The sequence below is a fragment of the Muntiacus reevesi genome, chromosome 17, assembly GCF_963930625.1.
Source record: "Muntiacus reevesi chromosome 17, mMunRee1.1, whole genome shotgun sequence".
Classification (NCBI taxonomy): Eukaryota; Metazoa; Chordata; class Mammalia; order Artiodactyla; family Cervidae; genus Muntiacus; species Muntiacus reevesi.
In genome coordinates this window covers 8,950,160-8,978,151 of record NC_089265.1, presented here as the reverse complement: position 1 = coordinate 8,978,151, position 27,992 = coordinate 8,950,160, and the positions used below count along the sequence as shown (strand labels likewise).

The window sequence follows — 27,992 nt, the reverse complement described above, 5'->3', positions numbered from 1 at the left end:
GAAAAACATACATGATATATAAGTTAGAGTATGGTGGTAGATGTTAACTAGACTTCTTTTTTAAAAAAGCTGATTACCAAACTCAGTATTATAAAGATCCACTTTAAAAAGTAAGTAATCAGACTAATAAGAACAATTATATTATCCTAAATTCACTGTTCTAATGCCCAAGTAAAATAATTTTAAACCAAGTTGCAAAATAAACAACTGATCAGAAAGACACTCTTCCTTCTTTAAGCACATTTTCACAATAAATACTACATGATTTTGAACATTTACAATGAAGTAGCATTTTAAAAGAAAGTTCCCAGTACCCCCAATCACTGACTTCAAAGCTGGCTTATAAATTTTAGGAATGTCAAGTAGAATTTGAAAAACAGAATCAGAATATGTAATTTTGAGTCACTCTTCCCCTCTTCCATTGGATTTTAATTCCCAAGAGTTTTGCATCATCAGGAAAATCAACTTAGGCAGTGATTGATCCTATCAAGCTAGATTTAAAGAGATGGGTTGCAGATGTCTTTGATTTAATATTTTCCAAGGACTATGTATCAGATATTTTGTGAAGAAAGTAACTCAAAAAACATTTTAATTGTCTAAAATAGTTTAGTCCTTTCAATTGGCTACCTTTTGTTTTCACTTTGCTGAGACAGAAAGTGATCTGTTCTGAATGTGTACCCCAATGTGAAGGGTATCTACACTTTGGGGAAGGATACAGGGAAAGGAAAGGGAACAATCGGGGAAAAAGATCCAGGAGTGGCTTAATGTTCCATAGAAAAGCTTTGAACAGAATATGTAACCTACTGAATTTCTTGTAACTGCTGCTATTTCACCATTTTTTAACTACAAAACTAGCAAATGCATATGGTTAATCTCCTAAGTTCTCCTCTGGAACTTTCCTATTCAAGAACAGTAGGTTCCAACTTTGAAATATTGGGTTGGCCAAAATGTTCAAGTTTTTCCATATGATGTTATAGAAAACCCTGAACGAACCTTTTGGCCAACCCCAAACATTAAATTCTAATATGCCTACTATCCAAGGCCCTCCATGAATTAAGCAGCTGCCACAAGCCTCTATTGTTGTTGTTTAATAACCAAAAACTGTGCGACTCTTTTGTGACTCCATGGACTATAGCCTGCCAGGCTTCTCTGTCCATGGGATTTCCCAGGCAAAGAGAATGGGTTGCCATTTCCTCCTCCAGGGGATCTTCCCAACCCAGGGATCGAACCCACGTCTCCTGCATTAGCAGGTGGAATCTTTACCACTGAGCCACCAGGGAAACCCACAAGCCTATATAGCCCCTTCTGTTACTGCTTTCCAGGTCTTTCGATATATTTCTTTCTACACAAATGTGCCTAATTCACCCTTTATCTCTATTTCTGCCATTTACATATGAAGAACCTTTCCAGCTTGGTATGATTCTTTCACCGTCCAAGTCAAGACATATCCTTCAAAAAAGCCTTTTCTGATAAATTCAAAATACCTTTGATCACTTTCAATAAAGGCTGCCAGAAGTATGACAAACACTTAAATATTCAATTTATACCAAACCACAGAAAATTATCTGATCTTGCCGTCCAGGAGATGAATCTCTAAGGCATCCAAAGAAGATATATATAGTTTCAACAGATGTTCAGGAAAAGATGTTCTTCATGCCTTTCTGAATCCTATTTTATGTATATATCTCACACTATAATTTAAACTAATTTCTTTTTGCTTTTAGTGCCTTATCCATACATGAATGAATGTGCTACAAGTCATTTACTAGGGTCAGAAAACAAGTGTTTATCATTTTCCTCCTCCCAAGACATTCAGAAACTGAAATATTTAAGCAAACTTTCTTTTGCCTTTAAGCTTATATTTTGCTTTGAATGATTTCAATGTTTATTTTCTTGAGCCATTCTAATATTTTACTATTCTTTTAAAGTATGGAAACTATCATAGGATACTATAACCTACTTAACATTGACTTCATGTAAAGAATAGCAAAAAAAGTGTTTGTAAGTCTTACATGTAAATTCTATTAAGATGTTCTCTCTCATCTTTAATTTGCAGCACAGATACTATAGATTGCATCTGTCTGGAGTTAAGTGACAGTTCTCACACACGTCTTTGCTATACTGGTTTCTCGCTGGCAGGTATTCATATCTACCTAGCTGCCCTGATTTCACATGTCCATTGTTAGGGCTTTCCCGGTGGCTCGGTAAAGAATCTACCTGCAATGCAAGAGGCACGAGTTCGATCCCTGGGTGGGGAAGATCCCCTGGAGAAGGAAATGGCAATGCACTCCAGTATTCTTGATTGGAGAATCCCACGGACAGAGGAGCCTGGCAGGCTACAGTCTATGGGATTGCCAAGAGTCAGACATGACTGAGCACGCACACACACCAGCAGATTATGCCACCTGAGAGTCACAGGAACCCTGATTATAGCCAAGTCAGGCAGAGAGGTGGTGACCTGGGGTCCCAGCTGGCATCTGAAGTGAAGGCGGTCGTGTGCTTAAGTCTGAGCCCTTAAACCTGTGGTGTGATGCTCACTCTGGGTGGGTTAGGGTCCAAAAGGAATTGAATTACACGACACCCTATTGATGTCTATGCAGAAGCAGAGAACTGGCGGGCTTTAGGCCTCCCTAGTTCTCACCTCTCCCGTCGCTAGCAATGGGCTCCGTATACAGTTTCTAATCCTCACACTAACCCTGCAAGGCTAGTGTTATCATCCCCTCCACATCACACCTGAGGCAAGATTCCAGAAGGTGATGAACTTGCTCACAGATATAGAGCGAGGCCATGGGACAGCTGGAACCGAACCCTGGCATATCAGACTCCACAGTGCCTGTTCTTTCTGCCGTATCACGGCCTCTCTGCGTCTTTATAAATGCTCTAATGCTGCTTGATATGTTTGTTTTACTTCGGACAATTCAATTCTAAGTCACTTTAAAGCTTATCTTTTTCTTACTTCAACTTAACAGAAGTTGGTTTTAAATACTACAGATAGCATTTTTTTTTTTAAATGAAAGAAAATACACATGAGGTGAGAGACGACTTTAGCAGAAGAAATGATCTTGGCCAATCTAGGTTTCATCGTCACGGATGTTTCCACTGGAAGGAATCCAATATTAAGCTTTATGGCACCAGAGAATTCCACACTAGCGTTGGCAGCCTCATTACCTGCCGCAGTTGGAAGACCCCGCCTGTCGGCACGTCCTTGGCAGGAGCCACCTCTACGGGTCGGTGCTCGCCACTCTCATCCTGCTCCAAGATTTGAACCCAAAACTCCACTTTCCTGGTGACTTCGCTCCACCTAGGACACAGTTGAGGTTCTTGGGAAATCATACATTTCTATTTCAATACAAGCAGCTTAGGACCCTACACATGAGAATGAACAAGGAAAAACTGACCTCCAAACAGAATAACTCTGTTATTATTAGAGTCCTCTGTAGTTCAATGAGGAATACACAAGTACATCCTAGCAAATGTGATTGAAAGTAAAGTTCAACAAACAGTATCAGAACTACAAGATGACGCCTTTATTTCATTCATAAAGGTGTGATAACTACAAACTATATCAGTGTGGTTATTCAAAAATTTAAGCGTTGTTATCAGAAGTACAGAAGCAATTCGCAGTGGTGATCTTTTCATAGACAGGGGGAGCACTGTATGCTTTGGTGGCTTGACAAGTACCTCTGCTGAGGTCAGTAAGAGAATCAAGGGAAAAAAATCTCTGCGTCTAATTTAGTATTTGCTAAACCTTTTAAAAAGAAGTTAGAATATCTGGTTCTCATCTATAATTAGAGGCAGTACAAATATATGCTCTTTCAGTCTTTTCCTTTGAACTCTTCTGTTTCAAATATTGGTCAACAAGTAAGCCTTCCTCCTTTCATGATTGATGCAACTTGAAAAGAACTCTGAGCTAAAGATAAAAATAAGAAATTCTGAATTCCAGAGAATATCCTGATTCATCTTCTCCACAGTTGATTAACTAGAAGTTATTTCATAATAATAAGCAAATATTCTCCAAAAATTCATTTTACTCTTTATTCTTACTACCTATTTCTTAACTTTTTCCCATCACTCTTCAAAAGTTCACTCCTCTAAGGAATTTTAACTGTGCTATTAATACCCCGAGCCTAACATCATCTATCCTTGGAATACTGATAAATGTTCAGGAAGTGGTAATCTTTATAAATGGCAATATTAATCTCTAGCAGTTTTTTAAAAATTATAAATGGTATCAAATGGACGGATATCTCAAATTCACCTGTCCCGAAGACTGCGTGTTTTTGCTTGGATAATCCCCAAATCCCACAGGGCTGGGTTTTTCCGAGGATCATTCATCTTATGGCCGTAGACTTCAATTGCCAATGCCCCTTCTGAAAGATGCTCAATAAAGTCTTCAGTGACGCTAACAGAAAACTCCTGAAAGGAAATAAGCACAGAAGAAGAAACACCTTCCAGTGACCTGATTATACACCTCACATCATATCCTTACTTCATCATGGAGAAGAGAAATAGAAGAGAATGTTTTAGTTGTAGCACAAAACTGTCATCCAATGCCCATAAAGAATGCTCAGATGGCCCAAGGTCCTTAATTTTCACTACAACTTTTCTGAAAACTCTACACCTTGAAAAAGCTACCGTGAAAGACCAGCACTGTATTCTATTTTGAGAGCAATATTCTGAAAGCATAAATAATTATATGAAGAATGACAACACTGATCTACAATGTCTTGATATAAAAGTTATTACATCTAGTAAGGCAGCAGTGTGTTGGACAATTTTTCCTAGTTTTTAGGAAGTTAATGATCTCTGATAGTAAGAAAGAATGACTATCATCGTGCAAAAAAATCAACTAATTTTTAAAAATCTGTCCATCTTTGTAAGATACATATGAAACAGTCTCCAGTAATAATTAGGATTAACTTTTTAAATAATTTATTTTTAAAAGTCATAGAATCTCCTCTTTCTCAATCTTTAAAACAGAAAGACTTTTGATGTGCTAAATAGATTAGAAAGAGACCTCTCTCGTTCGAAAATAAAGAGATAGCTCAAGTGAGATAAAGTAGAAAACAAGAATCTAGAATCTGACAGTCTCAGCCCTGCTAGTTACTAGTCGTGGACAAAATGACCTCTGAACTGGCTTCCTCCATTTAAAAAAAAAAAACCACTGTCCTCAAACAGAGCTATGGGAAACATCAGCAAACTGCAGAACAGAGCGTTGGGGCCCTGAAATGCTTGCTGTCACTCTTCTATCTTCACTTTCTCTAAAACAATAGCTTCCTGACCTTCCCAGATGGCACTTTCTCCGGTAACTCACAGAAAACACGGACATTTTTTTGGAGAAGGGTACCATGTGCACAGACACAGTCGCACAGAAGTCAGCGTTTGATGGTGGAGGAGTTACGTGCACTGAAACTATAGTTGGGTTTTTCCCCAGCTGTGGTGACTGTGTTCAGCCGCTGAGTCACGTCCGACTCTCCTGCACCCCGTGGACTGTGTTACTGAGATATAACCGACACAGCGCTGTGAGAGTTTAAGGTGTGCATACCGTGCATTGGTGACACTCTAGTCTTTGACTCCAAGGGCTTCCCTTGTGGCTCAGAAAGTAAAAAATTTGCCTGCAATGCAGGAAACCTGGGTCCAATCCCCGGGTCGGGAAGATCCTCTGGAGAAGGATATGGCAACCCACTCCAGTATTCTGACCTGGAGAATTCTATGGACAGAGGAGCCTGATGGGCTATATAGTCCATGGGGTCACAAAGAGTTGGATACAACTTAGCGACTAACATTTTCTCTTTCTCACCACTCTAAAAAACTGATCCAAGACATACATAGGTACCAAATTACTCAATAAAATATGGGTCATTTTTATTTTGCTTTCACTTGAGTAATTAAATGCTGACCAGGTCTGGAAAACACACTCACATTGCAGTGATCAAAGACAACCATGCACTGAGGCTCCTTGCTGATGGGAGAAGACGAGGTGTCCACCTCGGGAGCAACGATGACGGGCTCCTGTTGATCCCAGAAGTCGTATTTGCAGAACACAAAGTGGGACAGATGCTGCGGCAACCCAGTGGCTTGAAGTATTTTCACCTGAAGAAAAAGGCAGGCTGTTTTTAACCCATGTAATTCCAAGAAGTACTCTGAGTCAGAGACACAGGTTCCAGTCCTGACCATGCCCCTAACACCTTTTGTTGATCACATTCCAGTCCCTTTCAATCTGGGCTGTATTTCTGCATCTAGGAAATGCCATATTTAGCAAGAGGTAGACCTAAGATAGCAATGATCTAGACTGTATACAAGTGGACATTTTAAAGCATTTACAGGCTGAAGAATAACATTTAAAATTCTAGTTTCTTATATCATCATCTTAAGAAGAAAGTTCTCAAACATCAACACCACTTAACCATACAAACCTGGCCAACCATGGATATAGCACAAGGACACAGGATTGTTAAGAATGATGAATGAAGAATGAAAACAGTGTGTACACCAATAAGCAGTAAATATTCAGAAAAATATTTATCTGATATTTTAGTGTATAAAAAGGAATAAGGTTCTCAATTGGAATGTTACTTACTACTAAAGCATTTTTGGAAAATCTGAAGCATCAGAAATGTATGCTTTGAAGATCTGGAGACTGAATGGAGAAGAAAGATTGCGCCTGCTAACCACTCTCTTTGCACTAACAACTGCTGATGCGTTTTCCGTGCAGATTCAGAGAGGAGAGCTGGGTCAAAGGAAACATGCCCTGGGCTGCAGGGCTGTAGGGTATTGTGATAACTACATAAAACTAGAATATGTGTTTAATCGGCCCCAAACAAAATTAGACCCAGGAGAAATACCTAGAATAGATTTTAAAGCAGCCAACAGTCTAAATATTTCTTTCGGCAGGCAGCATCAGGTTGATTTTTAAGTGGGAGTTTTTGTGATAAGCTGTGACAGTATAAAACTCCTCCAACTACAAAGGAAACCGAATCCTAAAATTAACTAAGCTAAACTGAATTCTGACTTTATAATCAACGAGGCCAACCTCCAAGAGACTGCGCACTGAGCACTTATTCACACCCTTCACTTGGTCACTTCTTGCACGCTGTATGATACAATCTAAACCTCCAGTGAGTAAATTTAATAAAAACAGATTTGAATATGTGGCAGAAGTTTACATAGTTTCATAACCACAAATATAAGTCTTACTGTTTCAGGAAGTATTAATAATGACATAGAAAACCATGCAAAGCAAATGACTATTTTCTTCTCTACCAGGCACGTGATGGGTAAGCAATGGATGGGGATTCTTTTTATTATTCAGTTTTTCCTATAATGGCAACAAGATTGTGAAACATCTAGAGGGCAATTCCCAGGCTCTGGAAGATGATCAGCTAACACATTCTATTTGTCCAAACCAAATAGAGTGATTGGTATTAATTTTTCGTTAAAATTTCGTTAAAATTTTCATTTAAAAACCATCCCCTTCTCATTAAGTGCTTAAAATACGTATTATATTCTTTAAGTTGAGGCAATGTGGTATTTGGGAAGACTGCAAGATTCTGGAGGACACAGATCTAAATATAAATCTCTGCTACTTCTTAACTTCTGTTTTTAAAAAAATTGCTTAAATCCTTAGTTCTTAGGCTCAGTTGTTCTTCTATACAAAACAGGATAGCTGCCTAATGATAGATGTGTGAGAACTAACCATACCAATGAAACACAATGACTGAAAACGCTACCAGGCATTGACTGGATGGATGTTCAGTATATACTTCTTTGTGACTGAATTCCATCTGAAAGCTAATTCTCTTTCTTAGAAATCAATCTCAAGATGTAAATGAATAACAAAGCAAGATTTCATATGCTGAACTCTCATCCAGAGGCAACTTCTCAGAATGAGACTGCCAGGAATAAAGAGTATTGGGAATAAACAAAACCAGGAATGATTATTATCCAGAACACAGGTTCAAGGTCTTGCATGCAGAAACCTAAATCACCACCAGGTGGCAGAATACCACAGACTTCGACTTGCGGCTGCTCAACACATGGCCCAGAAACGTGGGGAGATAATGAAGTCGTTTGAACTTTCAAATATACTGATTTTATTTAATACAATTAAAATAATCAACATTTTTAATATGTACATACTTTTTTATCACAGAAAAATAAATGTATTCTTCTTTTAAGGGTCAATAATACTCACACCTGTGATCTTTCAAAATATTTTGATGTGGACCATTTTTAAGTCTTCACTGAATCTGTTACAGTATTGCTTCTGTTTTACCTTTTGGTTTTGGGCCCCAAAACATGTTCTCTGGCCAGGGATCAAGCCCACACACCCTGCACCGGAAGGCGAAGTCTTTACCACTGACCACCAGGGAATGCCTTATCTGTGACACCTTAAGTGTGCCCAAACGGGTTTCTTCTGTTTCTGTCCATAAACATTTTACTGTCATATAGTTAATTTGGCTTCCTTTTATGCAGAAAGCTATTACATGTCAGACTATGGTCTCTAAAAACCACCTCCTACTGGAAGGAATCCAGTTCCGTGGAGAAACGGCTGATTCCAGGTCTGGGATGAGAAATGTCCAGACTGCACGAGACCCAGGCAGGAAGGCCGGCACGGCCTCTGGGGTTAGGGCTGTGTCAAAGGACCCAGGAGCCCACTGAAGAGGCTCCCCCAGGCCAGAGATGGGGTTGTTTGAGCCTTGACGTAGGTAATAAATACAACAGATCACAGCATATCAAGTATATTTAAATCCAAGAGTTCATATAATGATAACAAGACCCAAACCAAAAAAACACCCTCACTTGTCAGTTTTGGATGTTAGAAGGAAAACCATTTATTTTTAAAAGTAGTCAATAAAGGAAGAAAATGGCGTATTCATCCTGCCTCTGTGATAAAAACTGTATCTGTGAATAGTAAGATACTTGACAAAGAGTGTCACTCAATAGCACAATTCCAGCTAATAAATGAAGGGATGATGGAATCACAGTGTTGTTCTTTTCTAACTCCTAATGAAATATCTAGGTGAAAACCATCAATGATAGCAAACAATGCCCCAAAGAAAACCAGGCACGACGTGCCTTCTGATGGAAGCAGACACCTCCTTCTCCCTGTGAAGCGTCATCCTGACTCCTCTTCTGCATGTCACCTTTACACCTAGCTCCCAACTTACAGCAAGCCTACCCCGACCCAGTAAAGAATCAGCAAAACCCAGACTATGAGGCCACGCAAGAAGACAACCCAGCTTCTACACTAAGCAAAGCGTAAGATGGGAGAGAAGGTGCGCACACAGGAGGGAGCAAGTACACGGGCCAGAGCCTGAAGAGCAAAACATAAAACAGGCCAGAGACACATCAGCCCAGACGACCAAGGAGAATGACTATTTCACAACGTTAAAGAAGCATTAATTTTTGAGAGTGGTATTTCCTGGCTAGGCTGGGTTTCTTAAGTTTTCTTCTTCTGGAGACACATATTAAACTATTCTTGATGAAATACAATGTCTGGGATGCTTCAAAATAATCCAGGGGAAGGGGACAGTGGGGAAGCAACGTGTTTACATGAAGAAGACAAGACTGACCAGCAGCTGATGGCTGCCGAGGGAGGATGAGTGGGGTCAATAACAGTCTCCTCAGTACTTTTCTGTATGTTTGATCTCCTTCATAAACAAATCATACTACGTTTTAACTGCTATTTTTCTTTTTAAGTTTAAGTTACCCAGTGACAAAAGCCCACTTTCCGAGGAAGACAGTATTCTATGCTGCTTCACTAACGGTAACTTTCACACACTCATCTTTCACAGGGTGGCATGCCTGGTCCATCTCTATACAGCGGGCTATTACAGACGGAGTCAGCAAGGCTATGCTTCCATCTCTGATAACCGTATAACCTCACAGGAAACGTTCGGAAATCCCGTACTACTGCTGAATGACACGAGGACTCACCATGCACACGAGCCTGTTCTCCTGGGTCTCCTTATCCAAGGAGGCATCCCCGGACTCGTCCCCCCCGGCAATCCTCTCCCCGACGTCACCGCTGAGGCGCATCACTTCCACGTGCAGCCGGCCGGCCACCTACAGCAGGGAAAGCAAAAGAAGACCCTTGCTCTGCATTTCGGCCATCATCCGTCTGAGTCAAGTGGAGGGCGGCTCGACGATGGAACGGGCTCTAACGGTGACTCTTCCTCAGGTACTCGGAATAATCACCGACAAGTGGTATGCGAACACGGGCATTGAAAATACACAGACGGCGCTTGTTACTGATGGGAAACTGTTACTGTCACCACCCTGTTTTCCTGAACTGCTCTCTGCAGGACAAAAGGCACAAGGAGAAAACTAACCTCTCCTTTCTGGTTGATGATCGGTACGGCATACTGTAACTTCACATCATAGAAGAGGGACTCCAGGAAGACGTTGGCCACCCCAATGAGACTGTGATTTTCCTGCTCGTCATAAAATGGATCTGCACGCCTGAAGTAAGACCGTATCACCTTTGAGGAGATATGAAACATATAACTTCAGAAAATCACTTAAAACAGAAGAATTCAACCCAGTACTTCTTGACACAGTCCAGTCTAATAACTTAGATGAAGTACAGCCCTGTGTTACACATGCAGGCATACACACACACAAACACACACACACACTTTCTCATTCCCACTTAGAATGATGGTCAGCACCCTTCATCCATGAGACAGCGATACCAGTAACACCTCACTGCTTCGTCATTTCTTTTCCCTTATGAGGAAGCCTTGCCATGAAAAGAGAGAAAACATAGGATGACTGAAAAACTCAGCAGAGTGAATGAAACCAGTCCTCATGTCTCATTCACATCTATTCTACTCGTTCCCACCAAGACATCAGACACGATGCTGTCAATGAGAGGGGACCTCTTTATAGGAGCGTGGTTTGTGTTTTGTTATTTGTTGGTAATATGGTTTCACCTCTAAGCTGAAATGGGAGAGGAGTGCAAAAGAAAGAAAAAAATGCCACCTAACTATAAGAAGTCATTTTTATTGACAAACACTTTTACAAAACAAGAGGCTAAGGAACAAGTCTATGGGGCACTAGGACCAGCAGCATTGAAAATATACTAATAATTCATATTTCAAATAGGTATAAGCTAATGGCCAACCTAAGTGAGCAGACCTACAATTTGAGGGGAACATTTCAGAATTCAGATCTATAGCACCTACTTTAGGATCAAATCGTGTTCAAAACATGATCCTAACAGTATAAATATTAAGGCATCACGGATGTTTGATTAAAAATACGGATGTCGTAGGTTTATTATTTGCAAGGTTAAATGTGCTGAGAAATGGGAAAAGATATAGTAAGACAGTCTCTGTCCTGAATAAAAACCATGGGACTCAAAAACGCGTAACATGAACAGAAGCCAGAGAGAACACAGAAGATTCTACTAGAAATCCAGATGACACCAATGAGGAGAAAACAAAAGAGGATGCCAGAAAAATAGGTTATTAAAATTTTTGACTGGCTAAACAATTTACAGGATTAAAATAAGCATTTTATTTATAAAACTGCATTTTGGAAAACTGAACAGTTCTTCCCTAAAATGGGTAAGACTCATTCCTGCATGGTCCCTTCTGGGACGAGCAGCTCAGTGATTTTTGCCAAATGACCCACCGGGGTGTCTTCTTCACATTCCTTCCACTCCTGGTACAGGTCTCTCATATCCAGTAGCCTGTTGTCCAGCTTTTCCAGAGACCAGATCTGCTTCCCTTTTCCTTTCCTTCTCACCTGGATGGCAGGTTCACTGAGGAGCGAGCCTCGCTGTGGAGACAGTGAGAATGACTTTGTGAAACGCAGAGACACTGGTACAACGTGGGTGTCAACCCCGACATTCTACTGATACACCCACCGGTCAAACGTCACCAGCTGTAACGGAAACTGTATCGTTCTTTAATCTGTTCAGTGACAAACTTTCCAGAAATCTTACAAGCTGAATATAATCCTTTCTAACTGCAGTCAAAATTTAAGAATAAATATAAATTTAAATCCCAGAAAAGTAGATCACGTTTAATGGAAAGTCAAAAATGTCTTAACTGGGGGACTTCCCTGGTGGTCCAGTGGTTAGAACTCTGTGCTTCCAACTGAGGGGACGCGAGTTCGATCCCTGGTGGAGGAACCAAGGCCCCTCACTCCATGAGGTGTGGCCAAAAACAAAAGTGTCTTAATCGGACCATCATATGGCCAAAGAGAACTAGTGGGGAGGAAGAGGGTCCTAAGCAGTGAATGAGAAGGGCAAGTTTCCTGGAATGGATGGTTAAGAATCTTTTTCTTTCAAAAGTTTGAATGACAATTTTTTTGAATGGCTACTATCTTAATGCAGTACCAAACACAAGTGATTAAAAGAGTCAATTGTGAAAAGTATCCTGTTTCCTCATCTGGATGCAACAAATGATACCAACTTCCAAATACACATAGTTTGGATTTATTATTAAAAAGTTAAAGGGCTTCCCTGGTAGCTCAGTGGTAAAGAATCCGCCTCCAATGCAGGAGATGCGGGTTCGATCTCTGATTTGGGAAGATCCCACGTGCCATGGGGCAGCTAAGCCTGAGCACCACCACTGCTGAGCCGGAGCTCTGCAACAAGAGACGCCCTCCCGCTGCAGTGAGACCCCCTCACGCTGCAGTGAGAGCAGCCTCAGCTCACTGCAACCAGAGAAGCCGTGCAGCGATGAAGACAGCCAAACAGCCCCAACAGCCACACACAGACGAACAAACAGAAAATACTTTAAAAATAAAATGAAGAAGTATAGAACCAGCTAGAGATGCTGGTTGTATACAATATTGTGAACATACTACATGACACTGAATTGTTCCCGTTAAAATATTAATTTTATGCTATGTGAATGTCATCTCAGAAAAAAAGAAACAGTACTCCCTGAATTCTCCCAGCTTAGAAAAGCAACATGCTTTTTTAAAAATATAATACGGTTTTACTACTTTTTAAAATATTTATTAATTTATTTGGCTCTACCAGGTCTTTGTTGTGGTATGATAGATCTTTAGTTGTGGCATGTGGGATCTAGTTCCCTGACCAAGGTTTGAACCCCGGGCCCCCTGCACTGGGAGCGTGGAATCTTAGCCACCGGACCACTGGGGTAGTCCAAGCAGTGTGCTTTTTATGTAGGCAAAAATTGTAAACTTTTGGAAATCACAGAGCAGAAAGTAAAAATGCCTCTGTGTATCTCCCTCAGAGAGATGAACCTAGCAGATCTCTAATCAATCAAGATTTATTAGAATTTTTAAAAAACTGTCCTGTCTGCTTAGAACTTTACAGAGAATTTTGAAAGACACTCAATGTTGCCTTAACATCTGGCCTATTATTAGTTCCAAAGAAACAGAATTTACATAATGAAGAAAGGATTTTAGAACTGTGAAGTTCAAGAATTACCAAACTCTCACATATGGTAAAGGCCCTTCTACTTTATATTCACCCAGCTAGGGAATGAATATCTGAATACAAAATCCTACCTAATCCACCAAAAATTATGTACTAACATGATCGAGAACTATAAAAGAAACCCATGTAAGAAAGAAAACAACTGAATGGCAAGGAGAGGAGAATGTGGTGGAAGGACCGATACTGAAGCGGAAACTCCAATACTCTGGCCACCCGATGTGAAGAACCAACTCTTTAGAGAAGACCCTGATGCTGGGAAAGATTGAAGGCGGAAGGACAAAGGGATGACAGAAGATGAGATGGCGTCATCAACGTGATGGACATGAGTGTGAGTAGGCTCCGGGAGTTGGTGATGGACAGGGAGGCCTGGCGTGCTGCAGTCCATGGGTTCGCAAAGAGTTGGACACGACTGAGCAACTGAACCGAACTTCCCCCATACTTTTATTAGAATTCTTACATTATACAAAAGAAAATTTTATGACCTTGAATATTTACATGAAACAACTAGTGAACAGTTCTGCCATGCCATCTATTGACAAGTAGAAGATAACATTCTATAGGTAAAACGAACACTTAACTTGGGCAGGGTAGGAAAGGATGGCAGAGGAGCGGAAGGAAGGGAAGAACATTAGAACCTGCCCGCCAAGGCAGCAGGCCTGAGTTCAACCTCTGGGCTGGAAAGATCCTCTGGAGAAGGAAATGGCAACCCATGCCAGTGTTCTGGCCTGAGAAATCCCATGGACAGAGGAGCCTGGTGGGCTACAGTCCATGGGGTCACAAAGAGTCAGACAGGACTTGGTACCTCAACAACAACATTATTTAAAAAAAAAAAAAAAATCTGTGACCTTGGATACTCACAGAGAACAACTAGCGAACATTTTTTCCATGTCATCTATTGACAAGTAGAAGATAACATTCTATTGGTAAAGTGCGAAAGTCAAAGTGTTAGTCACTCAGTTGCATCTGACTCTTTTGAGATGCCATGGATTGAACTGGAGCCCACCAGGTTCCTCTGTCCTTGGAATTCTCCAGGCAAGAATACTGAAGTGGGGTGCCGTTTCCTTCTCTGGGGGATCTTCCCGACCCAGGGATTGAACCAGCATCTCTTGCATTGGCAGGCGGGTTCTTTAACCACCAAGCCATGTGGGAAGCCCCTCTTATAGGTAAAATGAACCCTTATCTTGGGTGGGGTAGGAAAGGATAGCAGAGGAGCAGAATGAAGGGAAGAACCACTTGGGGAAGATATATCAGGAAAGACTTCTCGCAAATAATTTAAACAAACTTGAAAATAGGAGTTAAGTAAAATAAATGGCTACAGGGACTTCCCCAGAGGTCTAGTAGTTGAAAATTTTCCTTCCAAGGCAGGGGACATGGGTTCAATCCCCCGTCAGGGGACTAAGATCCCACATGTCCCAGGACAACTAAGTCCCCGTGCCACAACTAGAAAGACCACCAAACAAAGACCCAGCACAGCCAAAATTTAAAAGAAAAAAAAAGAAGTTGGTAGATCTGGGGATGGGGGTGGAAGAGGATATTTCTAGTGGATAAAACCATTTATACACACAGAGAATTATACGGAAGTAATTCTGTTCAAGAGAGGCAGACAGGTCCCAATGACCTAGACTGTGGAGGATGTGGGCGGGGATGAGGGCAAACTCCCTGCTCCCAGTGTTTAAACAACCCCGGTGAAACAGGAAGCTGTTTAATACAACGGTATCTTTGGTCGTTTCATTAACAGCAACCCCACCTTCCTGTTGGCATCGAGACTGGAGGCGGGAATCTGGAGGGTTACTTTATATTCTGTGCGTTTATCCAGTTCTTCCGCGATGTAACTAGCTTCTCTCACCAGCAGATTGGCTTTCACAATTTGCTCCCTCAGCCTCATCAGGCTGTTACTCAGTGTTGCTTCTCTTTAAAATAAAAAGGGGAGGGGATAACCATTAGAGCAGCACGTGGAAATATTATACAGCACATGAAACATGAAGGCCAAACTGCGAACCAAGCTTTACGACTCTTTTGCTCACAGGGACTACACCTGCGGCACTGCCCTGCGCATGCACCCGAATGTGGGCTACGTTACAAGCGCTGGCACACGCTCCTGGGGGAGGCTGCCCGGGGCTAGGGCTGGCAAACTTGACTGTGTATACAAATCACCTGGGAATCTTGAGAAACTGAAGATTTTCACTCAGTATACCTGGGATCCCTGCTGTGCACCCTCAGTCCCTGAGTCGAGTCCAGCTCTCTGCAACCTCATGGACTGTAGCCCATCAGGTTCCTCTGTCCATTAGATTTCCCAGGCAAGAATACTAGAGTGGGTTGATATTTTCTTCTCCAGAGGATCTTCCTGACCCACAGATCAAACCCACATTTCCTGCATTGGTAGGTGGGTTGTTTACCACTGACCCACCTGGAAAGCCCGTATCTGGGGTGGGAGACCTGAAATGCTGCATTTCTGTCAATCTCAAGGTGACAGACCAAACCCTGAAGAGCAGGAGGTTAGTTAAGTCCACTCTGTAACCATGGCGAAGACATTCAGCGCAATGCTCATCAGCCCATATAAAGATCAAACTTGCAATCTGAATCTTACTGGCACCATGCTTTACATACCTGATATACCACCTCTCTTTCTGTCCTTTTTAAAAAACCATCTACCCACGCCTCAGAACCTAAAGTATGATACAATGATAAAACATAACTTCTGAGTATACACACTGGTTTATTCAAATCCAAAAGCTATTTATATCCACTGAAAATGGGGTGCCACCTAAGAGGGGTGACTTTAAATACATCAACATAAATGGATAACTTCCCCTTTTTAACCCCCCAAAATGGGGGCAAAAAAGACAAGGCCAAGTGGTTCTAAGCTATAACACTTACAGTATAATTCATGTTTAAATTAAGGTCTAGATTTTTCCCCTCTATACTTTACGCAGGTGGGTTAAAGGTGACAGGCAGCAAGGGCCCTACCATCCACCTACCTCTCTTCCGTCCACTGCCGCAGTCGCTGCTGAGCGCTGGGGGAGTGGAAAGAAAACCTGTCTGAACTACGACAGTTCTGCTTCTCGGGGGACAGCCGTCTCCGGAGCTGCTCCAGCTCATGTTCGTACATGAGCCTCTGGCGCTCCAACGCAGACCGTTTCTCCTCTTCATGCTGCTGTTCCAGGCTGTTCAGTATTGACTGCATGGGATCTGAACAAGGTGGTTTTTTTAAGGCAAACAACAAACAAAAGGTTAACTGCACAACACCATACACATCAAATGCCGCTCTATATTGTGGTTTGTCACCCTAATTAATGTTTAATTTTTTTAAACTGGAGGATAATTGCTTTACAACATTATGTCAGTCTCTGCTGTTTAACAATGCGACTCAGCCATAAGCACACATACATCCCCTTGCTCTTGAGCCTCGCTGGAAACTGGGTCATTTGGCCTCCAACTAATAAAAATAATTGGGAAAAAAATTAAAAATAAAATAAAATAAAAAAAGAAACTGGGTCATTTGTAGAGATGTGGATGAACACAGAGTCTTTCATAAAGAGTGAGGTCAGTCAGAAAGAGAAAAACAAATAATGTAAGATTCTTAAAGACAGTTTAGCTTTCCTTAATTGGGAAATTACTAACCGTATTATCCATTCTGTCAGATACTTGCTAAACTATCTTCTGTACAGAAAAAGTAGGTCAACTGTATGGTCTACACATAAGCTAAGACAGAGTCAGTGCTCCAGAAATCCACTACAATAATAAGCCAGGGACAGTCAAGTCTCAAACCTGAGAAATTCTACCAATGAGAACAGTTTGAAGTGACTTATATATCAAGGCAGAAAGAATAAGTTTTTGTAAGTATAATACACTTAGGCCAAAGCCACAAAAGAACTGAGTACAGAGGAACATCACGAAGATGTCTTTTTGCTAATGTTTAAGAAGTGTCCAATGTAAATACCTCTAACCAGTCCAGCGACTTTGAAAGACTCTAAAAAGCAAAACAGCCTGCTCACCGTTACTGCCCAGGGCCTTCATGGTCACCTCCATCTGGGCGTACTCATAATTGAAGTTGATCTCACTGGACACCTCACTGGACGAGTCTCCGTCAACATCCAGCTGCTCAGAACTGGTATCATTCTTCATGGATATGTCTTGTTCCTCATCGTCTCGATCTGCTTTCTTTTTCTTTTTAGGCAAATTAAGTCTTGAGAGGAAAAAAGAATATTATCTTTAAAAGAAAGATATGTGTTTATTCATTCCAGTCATAAAATAGTGGCATTTGCTAGATGCCAAGGGGATACTATAAATAGAAGGCAACTGCTCAACTGGTAAATAATCCCCTTGCAATGCAGGAGACATGGGTTCAATCCATAGGTTGGGAAGATCCCCTGGAGAAGGAAACCACTATGCACTCTAATATTCTGACCTGGAAAAATTCCATTGACTGTATAGTCCATGGGTTCACAAAGAGTCAGACACAACTGACCGACTTTCACTTTTCACTACACTCAGAAGTTTCTATTCCAGTAGCAGAAATAAAACAGACACATGTGCCAATAAAAAAAGTAAAAAAGTTAAAAAGTTAGCTTAAAATGCCACATGCATAAAACGAAGATCACAGCATCTAGTCCCATCACTTCAGGGCAAATAAAAGGGGAAAAAGTGGAAACAGTGACAGATTTTATGTTCTTGGGCTCCAAAATCACTACAGATGGTGACTGCAGCCATGAAAATAAAAGATGCTTGCTCCCTGGAAGAAAAGCTACGACAAACCTAGACTGCATATTAAAAAGCAGAGATATCACTTTGCCGACAATAATCCATATAGTCAAAGCTATGGTTTTTCCAGAAGTCATGTACGGATGCAAGAGTTGGACCGTAAAGAAGGCTGAGTGACAAAGAACTGATGCTTTTGTACTTTGGTGCTGGAAAAGACTCTTAAGAGTCCCTTAGACTGCAAGGAGATCCAACCAGTCCATCCTAAGGGAAATCAGCCCTGGGTATTCATTGGAAGGACTGATGTTGAAGCTCCAATACTTTGGCCACCTGATGTGAAGAGCTGACTCACTGGAAAAGACCCTGATGCTGGAAAAGACTGAAGGCAAATGGAGAAGGGGGCGATATGGTTGAGGATGAGATGGTTACACAGCATCACCAATTCAATGGACATGAATCTGAGCAAACTCCAGCTCAGACTTTCTCAGCCTCCCTTGCAGCTGAGAGGCAAACTCTAGTACGTGAGAGGTCAGAGGAAGGTCACTGGGGACTCTGGGGAGACTCCTGCTTCTTCTGCTCAGGATAGTCAGGGCTAGTCCCGCCACCCCTCAACCTTGCCTTCTTCGGGGTGTCTGAGTGCTGCTTTGATGCCCGGAGGGGCGTGGTCATCGTTAGACCACAGGAAGAGGCAGGACAATGACAAGATTCTGCCATGACTCTTTCGAGAGCCTGAGCCAATGCCAACAACCATCCTCCTTGGGAGTCCCTGTTTTGTCACAGAAAGGAACTGTTTAACCCAGAGTCAAATCTGCCATTAAATGCAGCTGAGAGCAATCCTAAATAAAACATGAGCCTCCTTTCTTAGACAAGGAAACTAAAACCACTACTTCTCAAAAAATAAAAATATAAGCATGTCAGAAAAATAATAAGATGCCATATGGCAAAACAATCATCTTCCATTGGGAAATAAAATTTAAAAATATGTAACTGAATCAGTATTTATCCTGAATGCACTGTTCATGCGTCCCTCAGGCTCAAGCTGTACAGGGAACGAGCATGTATATACTGAATAAATATCAATATATATGTGTGCACAAACCAATACATAATATTTATGGCATTAAGTTTTCTTTTTCTGTTACAGAGCACCTCCCTCTTTAAGAGCATGACCGTCGTACCTGAAGAAGTGGTTGTTGCCCCACAATATCCTGTCCCCGTGGTGCAGCTGAATAGGACTGGATACAGAGGAGCCATTTACAAATGTTCTGTGGAGAGAAGAGGCCAAACATGTGAGCAATGATTATCATATCCTCTCCTTCAATTTCTCCAATACAGGAAAAGCAAAATAACCAATTCCCCCAAAATAAAACGCCCTTGATAAATTATTTTTTTTATTTCCTTCTTTGCTGATTTACCTAAAATCCCTATGGTACCAAGTGCTGTAGATTATTAACCTCTATTTTTCAAAGTTCTAAACTTGTTATATAGCATATTAAGGAGTAAATATGGAACCATTACAGCTAATGATACAAAGACAGTGGCAGTGTACATGACAACTAGAACAAGCATGTTCAATCTACACAGATAGAAAAAGCCAATCAACCAACTAAACTCAGAACTATCTACAGTGGCAGTAATTAGAAATGAGATCTGTTCAATTCTTAACTTCCTATAGCACAGAAAAATGTCCATATCCTATCAATATAGAAGAGCTATAAGGTCCACTTGACTGCTCACCCTGACAATGCAGTTCAACACAAGAAATGGTGGGCAGAAAATTATTAAGGAAAAACTTCAGAGGGGTGGGAACTAAATAGAAAATCACATATACCATTATAAGGCTGATATTACTGGAATATCTCTGTCATCACATCTCTCCCACTGAGTGATTCATCTGCTTAGAGGATAAAGGTCTTTAATTTGACAGTAAAGGCCCTGCAAAAGGAAACCCTCTTAATCTCCTTCTTTCCCTGTTCCAGTGAATTCTCAACTCCAGAAAAATCAAAAACAGGGGGAGGGTGTTACGCTCTGTCCACTAGACAATGATTTTCCTTTCCTCCAAAGCGAGGGTTGTCCCAGCCCTATCACCGGGAAGAGCGTTCCTGTTCCTCTTCATCCCCCTGAGTCTCAACTCAGTTTGATTCCTCGCAAAGCTCAGTTTGATTTCTCCAAAGCCCAGTTTGATTTCTGCTTCCTCGGTCACTCCAGCCTATATTACCTTAATCTCCTTAAATTCCTAAAGCATTCACCTGGCTTTGTACAGACAGTTATTTTTAACGTATATGCACAGACAGAACCTTACTCTGCATCTAGACTCCACTTACCATGTGGGTTTTTAACAACTTCTAAAAGATTTTTTGATTTTCTGCTGTACTGGGTCTTCATTGCTGTGAAGGCTCTCTCTGGTGGTGGTGAGCAGGGACTACTCTGTGTGAGTGGGCTTCTCATCGGGGTGGGTTCTCTGGTGGAGCACAGGCTCCAGGGTGAGGGCCTCAGCAGTTGTGGCCCGGGGGCTCAGTTGTGGCACACGGGCTTAGCTGCCACGCGGCAGGCGGGAGCTTCCCGGACCAGGGGTCGAACCTGTGTCTCCTGCATTGGCAGGTGGATTCTCTACCACTGAGCTACCAGAAAGCTCCATGTGGGCTTTAAACACTAAAAGTAATTGGTCTCTATGTTCCTATAGTCTGATTTACTCAAAGCATGAGCTCAAAAAATAGAGCAATGACAAGAGGGGACGTACTAAAAGTAGCAGATTTTAGCCTGTATGACACAAATTCCTTAAATACAGTGAGGCGTTTAATTAAAGGCAAACACATATACAGGCTTATTCTCTAAAGCTCTAGCAGTTAATAAATACAAGCATGACTATAACAACAGTTCTCAAAGTGTGGTCTGCAGGAGGTCCCAAAGATCAAATTTATTTGTGTAACAACGCTAACCTGCCATTTTTCACTGTGCTGACATTTGCGTTGGCAAAGAATAAAACTATTGGTGTTTTTGCACAAATCAAGGCAATGGCACCAAACACTTATTAGTAGTTACTGAATTATTCGCTGCTGTGCACTCACAATTTTTAAAAATGTTTCATTTGAAAAGGTCCTTGATGAAGGAATAAAAATCAACTGTACTCCAATAAAATTTCTTTAAAAATCAGAAAGTAAAAATAAATTTATGAAAATAAAATTTTAAAATTACTACTTTTGGTAAATCTTGACCCTTGAGTAGTACACAACTTCTTAAAACATTTGAGGTGACAACATGAGAAGCATACAAAGCTCTATGCTGAAGCATACCGAAGTATGACGACCATTTTGAGCAAAGACACACACAAAGTGGTTTTCCGGCACATTTTCTTGAAAACGAACAAATGCAGCCTGTCACCTTGACCAAAGAAATTGACAGTATTTGTTGTCAAGCTTTCAAGTGAAAATTAAGAGTTTCAGGAAATTTGTTCCTATGTCCTGCAACCAAAGACCACCAGGATCACTCCCATAGTTGAGCCGGTTAGGTTTATCACTCATACCAAGTGAGAAGACACCACAGGAAGCCTGGGGGTGTCAGCAAGGGGGGAATGGGGACGGGCGGGGGGACTGCTGCAAGGAATGGGCTTCAGCTGGACAACCCAGGTGATGGCCTAAGGAGGTGGGAGTCCTATATATATTGGATGCTGCCAGAGAGCAGGACTAATTCTAGGATTGGGTTTGTCAAAAATCTCATTCCTAGAGAGGAGACGAGGATGAAGTTGTAACTGGTAAAGAAATAGTCACTCACATCGGCTGAGAGGTGCCTGGTATTTTGGGTGTGGCATAGTGACCATGGGCTTCCCAGGTGGTGCTAGTGATAAAGAATCTTCCTGTCAATGCAGGAGACCCAAAAAGATGCGAGTTCAATCCCTGGGTCAGAAAGATCCCCTGGAGGAAGAAATGGGAACCTGCTCTAGTATTCTTGCCTGGAAAATTCTATGAACAGAGGAACCTGGAGGGATACAGTCCATGGGATTGCAAAGAGAGAGACATGACTGAGTGAGCACACAGTGACCTTGGTTTTCGTCTCTGCTGTGACAAAATTCTTACATGACCTGTTTCATCTTATTCTGTCACAGCCTCAGAGTAACCTTCCCTGGGCTTGGCGTCTGTGAGAGTATTTAATGGGAGAATAGCATGCCTGCGCAAGCCAGGTTACGCTCTTTTCTTCTACCTCATTTGCATCTTTCACCATGAACTTGATAGCTTCCAAACATTTAAACACTTTATGGGTGAAGTCAGTGATATTAATGATTTTTTAAATATGATGATGAATCAGCATTCAGAAGATCAGTATACCAATTAACCATCACTTATAATAGTTACATAGACAGTTACTCAACAGGACAATAACAGTCTTAAAAGTGAAGAAGACAAACCAACAAACACCTAGTGTGTATAATGTTTTGCCTTTTCATTACTTACTGAGCACTTGTGTTATTAGTCTGGTGCGCGCATGTGTGTGTGCTCAGTAGTATTCGACTCTGCAACCCCATGGACTACAGCCCACCAGGCTCCTCTGTCCACGGAATTTTTTCAGGCGAGAATACTGGAGTAGGTTGCCATTTCCTCCTCTAATATTAGTCTGACATTACACACTAAGGATAGAAAACCAAAAAAGAAAGTCCTCTTCCTCAAAGGACCCCCAGGCCCATGGGGTAACAGAGGCTAGCAGCCCACAAGAACACAGCATGCAGTGCTAACATAACAGGAAGCACAGAATGCGCTAGGAATATGCACTGGGGGGCCCTTATTTTAGACTCAAGTAGATAATGACAGAGCTTAACCTTGAAGGTCAAACGGGAGTTAGCTGGCCAGAGGAACAGCAGCTGCAGAGGAAGAGGAGATGAATAGGAGGGGCGTAAAGGACTTTGTATCAGGAAGAGCCAAAAGCCATCTGGCTGTATGCAGTATGGACCAGAAAGAAGATCAGGCTGCTGGCAGGGATTCCAATCAGGATCTGACTGGGGGGCAGGGAGGAATCCCCTGATGGTCTAATGGTTAGGACTCTGCACTTCTACTTCCCAGGGCCTCGTTCGATCCCTAGTCAGGAAATTAGGATACCACAAGTCATGCAGAGCATGGGAAAAAAAAAGAAAAAAAAAAAAGATTTGATGGAGGCCTTACTTAAATAAGGTGACGTTAGTATGTACAGTGAGGAAGGATGGGTTTAAGCGATATTAAAAAGTTAACCGAGAGCCTGTTACAGAGTGAAGAATGTCAGAAAAACAAACACTGCACATTAACACACATTTATGGAATCCAGAAAAATGGTGCTGACGAACCTATTTGCAGGGCAGCAATGGAGACACAGAGAACAGACCTGTGGCCGCAGCGTGGGAAGGAGAGGGTGGGACAAACTGAGACAGCAGCATGGAAACATACACATCATCATGTGTAAAACAGACAGCTAGTGGGAAGCTGCTGAGTAACACAGGGGCCGCGGCTCCGGGGTCTGTGACAACCAAGGGGGTGGGCTGGGGTAGGGTGCTGGCAGAAAGTTCAGAAGGAGTGGATATGCGTACACTTACGGCTGATTCACATGTTGTATGGCAGAAACCAACACTGTAAAGCAACTTCTCCCCAATTAAAAATAAATGTGAAGAAAGAAAAAAAAGTTAACTACTAAGGACCTGGTAACTAACTATCTTCATTAAGTGAACGTAAAAGCCAAAAACAAGGCCAAACGACCTTATACACCACCCTCAGTTAGTGTACTTTCCGCCTCTTAAAAATTACTGTGACATTAACACTAAATGAAGTACATTACCTGGTATTCTTTTGAGGAGTCAGCATAACCTGGCCTTCTGGTGTGATGTCTATGATACAATGTTCAGGGAGAATTCCCATGCCACACAGTTGGATATCTTGGGAATTTGCTGAACCTATCAGTGTATGTTCCTGTAAAATAATCAAATTCACTGATTAATACTGCATTCTCACACGTACACAAACTGAAACTGTCTACTCTCTGCTCTAGTATATTACCTTATATTCTCAGCTATCTACCCATGACCTTAGCTAAAAGATCTTTAAAGCAAATGGAATAGCAGGGGGAATTCCTGGCTTTCTCTTAAATTCATTATACAAGCTGTATTTCCTTATAAGGAATAAGGCACTGAATTGAGTTATATAACGTTTAAACCTAAAAACTACAGGTTTATATTAATGGCTATACTATATCCTTTATTTTCCACTGCAATCTTGATTCAAAATATTCTATCCGACTTCAAAGCCTGAACCACATGTCAATTCAGTTCAGTTGCTTAGTCGTGTCTGACTCTTTGCAACCCCTCAGACTACAGCACGCCAGGCTTCCCTGTGCATCACCAACTTTTGGAGCTTGCCCAAATTCATGTCCATTGAGTCAGTGATGCTGAAGCTGAAGCTCCAGTACTTTGACCACCTCATGTGAAGAACTGACTCACTGGAAAAGACCCTGATGCTGGGAAAGATTGAAGGCAGCAGAAGGGGATGACAGAGGATGTGCCAATGACGTACCAAAAATACGGATCTGAAAACTACAGTTACCCAGGTTGTACATCACCTACCTGGTCTCAATCAAGATGAATCGACAAAGATAGAGAGCTATTCTAATACAAGGAGTCTGAGTTATTTTGTAAATCACATGGTCTCCCGAGACCTCATAAAAGATACAGCAGACGCATTCTTCTTACCGTATACCCCCAACCTCTCAGTTCTTTAAGCCCCAATCAGCAGGGTCACTTTTTGGCAAGTAATTGGAAAAAAAAAAAAAAGGACATAAAAACCGAGCCCTCTCTTCTGTGCTTCAACTTTTGACTGCACTTAAATGTTGGTATGACTGGGATCCGTCCCTAGGCCCACTTCTCCTATACACCTAGATCAGGGGTCAGACATGAAATACTTCAGGCTCTGTGAGTCATACACAATTACTCAATTCTGCCCTATAGTGTGAAAGCAGCCAGACAATACACAAAAGCACATGTAAAATAAATAAATAAGTTTTTTCCAATAAAACTTTACTTATGAACACTGAAATCTGAACTTCATACAATTTTCACATGTCCAAAATACTGTGACTCTTTTGATTTTTTTCCCCAACAGCTTAAAAAATGCAGACACTACTCTTGGCTCCTGAGCCATATGAAAACAAGCAGGGGGCAAGATTTAACCCATGGAAGTAAGTTGCTATCCACTGGCCACAGTGATCTCATCCAGTCCAACAGGCTTTAACTATGTATTAACGTCTCTACCTATCTATCTAAAATCACCAGCCAGGAACTGCAGACTTTAGTTCCACCATTTTCCCACCTCAACCACCTCTGTCCTAGTCGCAGTCACCATTATTTCTTGCCCACTTGGTAGAATTTGGATGTTTAACGAAATTTCAGAGTTAAAGGGCCAGGGCAGAACTTTTGCTTCCACCCTTCACCACACCATTGAGTCTATTCCCTTCCCCAATACCAATGGCACCACCACCACCACCAAGCTGCTCAAGTGAAAAGGCTCAGATGCTATCCTGCAGTCTTCTCTCCGTCTTACCAGCCTTCTTCCAGCCCCAAGTCAATCACAAAATCCTCTCAGGCTCTCCCTCTGACATGTATCAAGACTCAGCTCACTTCCCATCTCCACATCACATCCTAGTCTCTTCCCTGGGTGAATATTGTGTTGTTGTTATTGAGCCGCTAAGTTGGGTCTAACTCTTGGCGACATGGATGGTAGCCCGCCAGGCTCCTCTGTCCATGGGATTTCCCAGGCAAGAATACTGGAGTGGGTTCACATTTCCTTCTCCAGGGGATCTTCTCAATTCAGGGATGAAACCTGAGTCTCCTGGTTTCAAACCGGCAGGCAGATTCTTTGCTGCTGAGCTACCGGGGAAACCCAGGTGAATAAGAGCCTTCTATTGTTTCTCTGCTTCCTTCCCACCCCACCCCACCTACTTCCACCTTCAAGAGCTGATCACACGATCCCCTACTAAGAATCAGCTAGGGGCTTCCCTTTGAACCTCTAGGAAGTTCACATTCTCACCCAGGCTTACAAACCTCCTGTGACCTGGCCCCTGGCTACTTACTTCTTCTGCCCCAGCTCCCGGCACTCTGCCTCTCCTGGAGCATGATCCACCCACACAGGCCTTTCATCCATTCTTTGAGCACACTAACCGCTTCCTCGGCCTGAAGAGTTCCTCCCCTGATGGTGATATTGGTAGTTTCTGATCATTTCTATCTCAGCTTTTAAGGGCACATCCTCAGAGAGGTGTATACTGAACTGACAATGAGAAAGAACCACCATCTTACTCTCATGCCTGAATCCCTTACATAGCGCTGACTGTGGGTTTAGTGTCCATCTCCACAGCTAGCGAGGAAACTCTGAGAGAGAAGAAGGCAGCCTGTCCGGCAACCTACCGCCTCACCACTATATTCCAAGCATGTAACACAGGACTGCTACATTGAGCCATTAAGTAAAGACAAAAGATAGATAACTGAACAACCATTTCCCTTAGCATCCTCCTCGGGTTCAGAGGAAGGTGATTCTCTCCTCTCCTTTGTCCACGAGGCCTCTAATTACACTCCTGGTTCCGATTCTTCCCATCTCTTCTGGGACCCCAGTCTAATAAACAGGCCTCTTCCCTTCCATCACTTTCACTTTCCCTCTTCTGGGGGTTTCCTCTCTCAAGTGCACTGCAGTGCGGTTTCCAAGGAAACAAAGAGCTGGGATCAGAATTTCGTTCGGGTATTCGGTTCAGTTCTCAGGGGATATATACGAGAAACACAGGGACACTACAGGCCAAAGTCTACTCCTCGATTTTGACTGAGGCTTCCTGGTCAATCCCTGGATTGACCTTCCTAACCCAGAGAAGGGGGCTTGACCAAGTGTCAACTACAAGGAATGGTTTAGTGACGTTCAGTAGCAGGCCAAAGGAATGCATTCCACACTCATCTCCCATCTTTCCTCTATATCTTAACACACCCATTACAAGGTGGGGAGAAATTCCAAAAGGAGAGACAGAGAGTCTAAAGAGTAAAAGAGCCTGAGATTGCCTAAAAAAACAAAGACCGCCCCCCAAGCCCTTGGCTTAGGCTATTTCTGCACACAATCCCCTTCCTCCTCCCATGAGAAATTCCAGCAAGAATCCTGTGACTGTGGAAGCCTTTCTGTCCTTGGGGACAAAAAGCAGAAGAAGCTCTGAACTACCCCCGAGACTGGAGTGTGAAATAGAACCGCCTCCAGCTGCCGCACCCCAAGACTGCACACGGGTTCATCCGCACATCTCTGACCCTGCTTTTGTTCTCTTTGCCCAAAACGCTCTCTTCTTTTCATCCAGATACAAAACATGAATATCTTCAACACTTCTGCCTCTTCTCCTTGCAGGTTTCACTAGTAGCCTACACTGACTTCTCCCTTCTCCGAACCCCCAACTACATCTAGAGTCAGCACCTCAATTTACTATCATATGAGTGTTGTTGTCCCGCTATTTAGGCAGCAACCGATACAGGACTCCTGCATCTTCAGCAACAAGCAGAGTCCGTGATGCACAGTGGGTGCTGCTCAGTATCAGCGGATAAACTGAATGAAAAGCAAAACCATCAGAGCTGAGACACCAAACAGCAGAGTCGTTGTGCTAGGTCGCTCCAGTCGTGTCTGACTGTTTGACCCCATGGCCTGTAGCGTGCCAGGCTCCCGTCCATGGGATTCTCCAGCCAAGAACACCTGAGTGGGTTGTCATTTCCTTTTCCAGGGGATCTTCTCAAACCAGGGATGGAACCTGGGTCTCCTGCATTGGAGGCAGAATCTTTACCACTGAGCCACCAGGGAAGACCGCACACAGCAAAATTTAACCCAAATTCTAAAAGGAAAACTATTTCTTT

The 27,992-nt window shown here is 42.2% G+C and overlaps 1 protein-coding gene across 2 annotated transcripts in view; it reads right to left on the bottom strand.

Annotated features, from left to right (window-relative positions):
* KIF13B (kinesin family member 13B) overlaps positions 1-27,992 on the bottom strand; it is a 201,446-nt gene that overhangs the window by 68,636 nt on the left and 104,818 nt on the right. For both annotated transcript variants that reach the window (XM_065907699.1, XM_065907700.1), the window contains exons 14-24: positions 23,915-24,045; positions 19,300-19,386; positions 17,419-17,609; positions 16,402-16,612; positions 15,171-15,333; positions 11,641-11,787; positions 10,335-10,484; positions 9,940-10,068; positions 5,923-6,093; positions 4,259-4,416; positions 3,169-3,301 (exon numbers count right to left, since the gene is read on the bottom strand). In XM_065907699.1, coding sequence (XP_065763771.1) covers positions 3,169-3,301; positions 4,259-4,416; positions 5,923-6,093; positions 9,940-10,068; positions 10,335-10,484; positions 11,641-11,787; positions 15,171-15,333; positions 16,402-16,612; positions 17,419-17,609; positions 19,300-19,386; positions 23,915-24,045 — 1,671 coding nt within the window. The remainder of the gene's footprint in view (positions 1-3,168; positions 3,302-4,258; positions 4,417-5,922; positions 6,094-9,939; positions 10,069-10,334; positions 10,485-11,640; positions 11,788-15,170; positions 15,334-16,401; positions 16,613-17,418; positions 17,610-19,299; positions 19,387-23,914; positions 24,046-27,992) is intronic.